The following is a 6,983-nucleotide window of genomic DNA, read 5'->3' on the forward strand; positions in this document are numbered from 1 at the left end:
CCTTCATATTCTATAGGTCATTCCTTGTGATCCAGAATGAATTTCGACACCAAAGGTTTAGTGATATCTATTTCAACGCAAACTCTTGCGAATTTTTCTTTGAAAATCAAACTAGTTGCAGTGTCAATCTTAATGGGGCGGCCAATCTTCTTGAGAAACTCTTCCTCAAAGTACTCAATGGGTAAGGAAGGAAACCGAATCCATACTAGCAGCTTTCTGGTCATGTTGTTCTTGGGGTCGAAATTTGGCTCCCATTCTTGAACAACCACATAGTGGTCCAGGATCATCCAGAGACCTTCATACTTAGCGAAATTGTAATCTCTCAACGATTCAAACTTAGCAAGGTTGTAGTCTTGACTCAATGCAATCAATTCGAATGGAGCTTCCGGTTTCCATATCTTTTGCAATCTTTGGAGAAAGTACGAGTAACTCACCGTTCTACCCAGAATTGAAGACAAGGGAACAACACCAAGGCCGACGAAGCCTTTCTTTTTCCTCTTTCGTGACTATTATAACGGGATATTCAGACGCAACTTCATCTTCCTCCTCCATCTTGTTGTCGTCGGATACTTCCTCTGCCTCAAGCTGTCGATTCACTACTTTCTGCGCCCATGATTGATGAAGATTTAGAAAAGAAAAATAGGATATAAACTCGCATAAATACCAATACAGCCCTGCCATATGCATCCTCAAATCACTCGCTAATATACATGAACTTTTATTAACTCATGATAAGATTGGTTTAATTTATAAATAGCCAATGAAAATAAAAATAAATTTCTATTATATAGAAAAGTAGACATCAAATAGCGAATTTAAGAGAGAATAAGTTTTGTTTTTCCACTAGTTCCAATGAATTTGGTTACACTGGAACATAAATAACAATCACTTGGCACCAAATCGCCACTTCAATGGAGGATAATACAATAACTGAACTGATAATCAAATCACACAGCCACAAAGGACCAATCTAATGGAGGGCAAATAGAAGCGAATCAAATGGACAAAAAGAAACTATAAAATGGATGAGAGAGAGAGAGAGAGTCTTTGGATTCACATGTGGGACTGGATTGGAAATCTATCAAGAAAAGACAAGTTCACTGCTATGGTATAACTAATGCTAAACCGGGCAACATGTCATCATCCGAGTGTATGTCGAGCGTGGAGCAAAATTTAGTAGCCGTTCTTGAAACGCCAAGGAGCTTAATTATCTTGGAATACCCATTCACTCGAGATAAAAAGTTGTACGGTAAAGATTTTAAACTCCATACTTGCAAAGGTTCTCGAAGCCCATGTATTCATGGTTATGAATCTTCTCTATCATGTTCGAGATCCCGACACCACCTGTTCATTCAATTTCCATTAAATGTGGATGAAAAGAAGACAACTAAGGAATCATGAATCATTCTTAGCTTGCAAGATGGATGGATCCTCAAGTCTCACCTAGCGAGATTGCACTCACAAAAATTGTGAATGCCAGGATGAAGATGATCAATGATGCTCTTCCTAACACCGCAATCAACCTCCTCACTACGTGTTGCCCAATAAAAGCAGCAACTGTTGCCACCGCAGTTAAGAACAGAGCTGCAATACAGGTGCCACCAAACTTAAGTGTTCACACACTGATTGATATAATAGTGGCAAATATACCAATTTTGATCCCACACGAGTATTAGCAAAATGACAGTTTTGATCTATACATGTTTAATTCCAACAAATTTTTCAGCCACAAATATTGTTTTAGTGCCAAAATTATCACGCCGGTCACCCATCTGTTTAGTACATGCCGAAATCTAAAATTATTAAGAGTATTTTCGTAATTAAGATCCCAATTTGAGCATGAATAAAGGGATTTAAGTCCTAAGATCCCAATCCGCAGTTCTCCTCATCATCCTTCTTCTCCTTCTTATTCATTAAGAAGGATGAGGATGAGAATGACAAATTGGGATCTTAGGGCTTAAATCCCTTTATTCATTTCATATTTGAATTGAAATCTTAATTATGAAAGGACAAAAATACTCTTATAATTTCATATTCCAGCATGTTCTAAATGGAGGAGTGACCGGCATGATGAATTTTTGCACTAAAACAATAGTCATGGATGAAAATTAGTAGGAATTAAACACGTGGACCAAAACTGTCATTTTGCTAATACACTCATGGATCAAAATTGGTATTTGCTTGATATAAGAGTTAAGCAATCTATTTTCAAAAAAAAAAAAAAGAGTTAAGCAAAAGCAATCTAATTTAGATGTAAAGGCGTTCAATTTAGAGATGTGCAAAGGGCATACCATAAGGAACTGGGAAACGCTTGAGAAGGTAGTATTCTACGACAGACATTGATGAGGAGAACATCATTGCAAAGGTAGCAGTGGCACTTGAAACCTATACAGAAAGGAGAAATAATATCAAGAAAGAGCTCGTATGTGATTCTAGCTCTTCACACATCCAGTTATCATATAAAGGAAAAGGACTAACAAACATATAAAAAAAAAAATGTAAACTGAACAGAACAGATAAAGCAGAATTCCACAATCCACAGAAATACATCCTGTTTGTGGTTGTTGGCAATATTATAGGAAAGAACATTCTATGAGCATTTGAGTCAAAATTATACAGACTTTCCACAGCTAACACACCAATCTCTTGTTTTCTGCAATTTAAATCCAAAACTTATAACAAGTTTTGAAATGCAAATATGCACCGCTTAGCATCAATCAATTTGTTTCCAAGTAATATAAGGCCTTTTTTATTTTTATCCTAGCTCACTCATGATTGGACTGAAAAGGATAATAGAAAAAGGAAACACTCAAAATCAGAGTGGAGTTTAGAATAGCTCTTTCTAGTTAAAGATGGCTGTGGTAGACATTATTTTAATGAAAGTAATCACATATGCAAAACTTTAATGGATAAAAAAGGACCAGAGGAAAGGGTAAGTGGCAGATGATTAAAATGAATGCAAGAAATATGTCTCCTATAGTAGTATGCAGATCAAACGACAGGCAATACAGTTGGCTTTCTTAGCATCACAACTTGACTATATCCAGCAACAAAAAAATGTGAGCACACCATCTCTCAAGAAGTGCAATGTTGGAAGCAGAATGCAATCATATCACTATATCAGGCCTATAGAGAGCCAAAAGCAAAATTGTTGCAGTACTTCACCAATCATGCTCCACACAGCCAATTAAGTTTTAATTTGATAGTTGAGATCCAAACATAGAAGGACAAGACCAAGAAAAAAAAAACCCAAAGAAAACCTCAGGCTGCCAAGTTTGACAAGCTTAAACTGTATATTGTGGTATTTTTCCAGTAATAAACATTTGAGAAGCCATTATTTATTTCTCTACAGCACAATAGGATATAACATGAACTCACCTGCGGAGGGACACCCAGCTCCAAGAATAGTGGACCCATTATAAACCCTCCACCTAGACCAAGCAACCCCCCAACAACACCAGCAATCATCCCAAAGAAGCAGTAAACAATCAGTTGCCCTGCTCGCAAGTTGGAGCCTGAATCACCCTTGGATGAGATCTTTCTCCACCCTTTATACAGGCCAGTAGCTTCAAACAAAGCTACCCCAAGAGAAACTGGGATCTGCAGTACATTGCAAGGTCATTTATTTAACACAAAGTTATACTCTATTTTTTTATGTAGTGTTAGGTAAGGCCCAGGAAACAATGACAGGCTTCATGGTGGTTGTGTTTGGTTAGGTAATACCAAAAGTGAAGCACATATATTCCTAATTTGGCACAAACAACATACCTGCAACAAATTCACCACCCAGTATAGAGTTGAACAAGTTGATGTATAATTCTGTTACCAAAATACAAGGCTGGTGAGTTCAAAGGATTGCTGTACTGCAGAAATATAAAGAGCAATATCCAATAGCAACTGAAAGGATGAAAGAAACAAAACCTTGACGATCTGCAGAGCAAGAAATGAAACCCAAACAAAACAGAGAAGTCCAAATTCCTTCCAATAAACATTCTCAATAATAGAGACCTAAATATGAAAAAATATATATATGTTAGAGGTTTAAAAAATCTTGGGAGAATAGCATCAAATTAAATTACCTGTTTTTCAGAGGACTCCTTGGCTGTGTCTTGAGTGCCATTGCCAGGGCCACCAGGAAGAAGCTTGTACTCTCCTTGTCCACCACTTCCTGACAGATTGTAACATGCAAATGTATAATAAAAAAAACTCACAGCTTTAATCTTTATTATAAATTTATTTAAAAAATAATAAAAATAAAAACAAACAAACAGAAAGCAAGATCCTTTAAGGTGTTGTCTAAAAAGAAAGATAGCTAACTCACCGTTCGCTGCCAACTGTTGCGCAGCCTCCTAAACCCAGAAAAGGAACAATCAGAAAAAATAACAATAAATTTAGGAAGGACCCAATAAAAAAGAAGCAAGGATACCAATATTCTGGAGAAAAAACTTAGGTATAGTGGAGCTCATGATAACCTTTTTCATAATTGTCTCTTTCTTCCACGTCTCAACACCTCTCAAAAAAGCCTTGGTTGATGTGCCTAAAAGAACCATGCAGAGTTAGAACTTAGAATCCTAATTGGAGCAGAGAGAATTCAATTACTACACTTACCTATGAAGAGAACAATTAGCAGAACTGTGACCATCCAGTCTGCAAATATCACATTGAAAGTAACTCCAATACTAATTCCAAGCATTAGCATCGGCTGGATAAGCAATGCCAAGTCATAATCAATTATCGGCATGTCAAGTGTGGGATGCCTGAGCTTAAGGTTATAGTAAACAGTAGAAACTGCAGCTCCCATGATCATACCTACCAAACCAGAAACATTACATATCAGATTAGAATACAATAAAATTATGTCCTGTTTCTTATGCAGATATTAGCAAGCTTATCAAATCTTCCTTAGCTTTTGCAGCTTGTATTGGCTATGCAATTGTTCAAAGCACAAATCAGGGTTATAAACCAGCATCAAACTATCCAGTTAAACCATAGATGGATTAGTGGCCAATATAAATGAAATGACAAGTTATCTAATCTAATTCAAGAAGAATGGAACTTAAGTAAACGAATTGCCAGGCATTGAAAATTTCTTCTAAAAAGTTTCTGATTTTTTAATTGGGAAAAAAAAAATCCTGACATTACTATTTCTGAGCACACCAAGAGGAGAAGTTCAATCAAGTTAAACACTATGGAAAAATGGGATATCCGCTCCAATTAATTGCTGAAGAAAAGAACCTTCTAAATAAGAATGTAACAAAATAGTTAATCTTACACTTTGAAATTGCAGTTGCTGATTTTGCATCAAATCCTATAATAAGGGTAAGCATGGGTACAAATATGCCACCACCTCCAACACCACCTACACTGCCAAATGCTGCCCCCAAGAATCCAATTATGCTGCCGAGAACAATTTTCCAATCAAATTTCATTTCCTGTGAAAAGATAGAAAAGTAGAATAGAATTAGAATCTTCCAATTTAAAACTAGTCAACAGTAAAACAGCAATATCACATAATGGTAAATACCAAAATCCAATGAATTTCAAAACACAAGAGATGATTGCTTAATCCATTATTATCCATGCTCAACCACTGCTCACTGAACATCAAAATCATTGTTCACGCTAAACCTCTGAGGAGTTTGGGAAAAAAAAAAAAAATTTACATATAGTACGGGATCTCAACCAGTAACTTCATCAAATCAGTCTCATTACCTGGATCTTCTTCTATACTACTATAAACAAACAAATACATACTGAAAAAGGTGGTTTATGCACATAAAGTAACATCTCTTTGTCCCACCAAAAAAAAAAAAAAAAAAGTAACATCTCTTTGTTTTTCCACAAAAATGTATATGTAACTACTAAACCATATTAATCTTCTACGGATGATCCATAAACTCTGCAGCCATCTAATTGCTGAGTTTATAGATACGCTTCGCCGTAATCCACAACTAAGAAAGCTGCACCCAAAGCCACCTCCAATCATCTATGAATCATTACGAAGAAAACAATTCTGAAACTAAAAGACTCCAAAAACCATTTTCAACCAAAAAAAAAAAAAAAAAAAAAAAAAAAAAAAAAAAAAAACGACGCAAACTACAAATAACAGAAAGCCGGCCAGCAAAAGTCAATCTCAAATCCGAAAAAAAAGGAAGCGATCTTCGACATGGAAGAAACAAAATATTGCGAAGAATTACCGGCCAAACGTGCTCGTAACCGGATTCACTAGGCTGCCACAAGAAGTTGGTAAACGCTGAGAGGTAATCCACATCTGAGTAGTCGGTGACGTTGCTTCCTCCTATAGCTTCCTTCTTCAAACTCCTCTCAGCTGAAACGAACACCGCAGCTAGGAGAAAACTCCAGGATATCGACATCAGTGGCCTCAGAAGCCTCCATTTCCCTCTCACTCCCGCCATTCAACCAGATATTTCCTCAGAAAACACAAAATTCAACAAGAATAGAAAAACAGCAACTGCAAACTCCTCTCTCTCTCTCTCTCTCCTCTGTGTCACGCGTACACACAGTGTACGTATATGTATACAGGATGCGAGAAGACGATAGGTCGTTTAGAGAGGAAATCGGAGATGCTGCAGAAGAGAGAGGGAGAGAGCAGTATTTATTTCATGGGTTTTATCTGGCCAGGAGAGAGAAAGTAGGCAAGTAGTAAAATGAGAGAAGAATGAAGAAATGATGTTCTCCGTATTTGAAGAGAGAGATAGGTGAGCCAGTAACCCACAGGGACTTGGCTCGACTTGCATCCCTCTACTATAATAATGTACGGAGTATCAATTTTGGAGTAATGTTGAAATTCACCACGGAATGTAATCTGAAAATACAATTAGTTGAACCAAAAAAAAGTGTAATTAGGTTAGTGAACACTCCAAATGTATGCAATTTCATCTAATAGTAGGTTACTATCAATTTTAGCATGTTACCTGCTTACGTGGCAGATGAGTTGACATTTTTAATAATTTTTAAATAAT

The 6,983-nt window shown here is 36.6% G+C and overlaps 1 protein-coding gene across 1 annotated transcript; it reads right to left on the minus strand.

Moving 5' to 3' along the window:
• Positions 1-814: 814 nt before the first annotated feature.
• Positions 815-6,735, minus strand: LOC109190967. The gene is made up of 12 exons (XM_019341556.1): positions 6,198-6,735; positions 5,273-5,432; positions 4,609-4,809; positions 4,473-4,537; positions 4,322-4,349; positions 4,080-4,168; positions 3,922-4,008; positions 3,769-3,819; positions 3,379-3,600; positions 2,292-2,385; positions 1,444-1,584; positions 815-1,344 (listed from the first exon to the last, which is right to left on the minus strand). Exons 1-12 carry the CDS (start codon positions 6,414-6,416, stop codon positions 1,259-1,261), a joined length of 1,443 nt encoding a protein of 480 aa, XP_019197101.1. The 5' UTR covers positions 6,417-6,735; the 3' UTR covers positions 815-1,258.
• Between the last annotated feature and the right edge of the window lie 248 nt (positions 6,736-6,983).

Source organism: Ipomoea nil, unplaced genomic scaffold (assembly GCF_001879475.1).
Source record: "Ipomoea nil cultivar Tokyo-kokei standard unplaced genomic scaffold, Asagao_1.1 scaffold1596, whole genome shotgun sequence".
NCBI classification, from domain to species: domain Eukaryota; kingdom Viridiplantae; phylum Streptophyta; class Magnoliopsida; order Solanales; family Convolvulaceae; genus Ipomoea; species Ipomoea nil.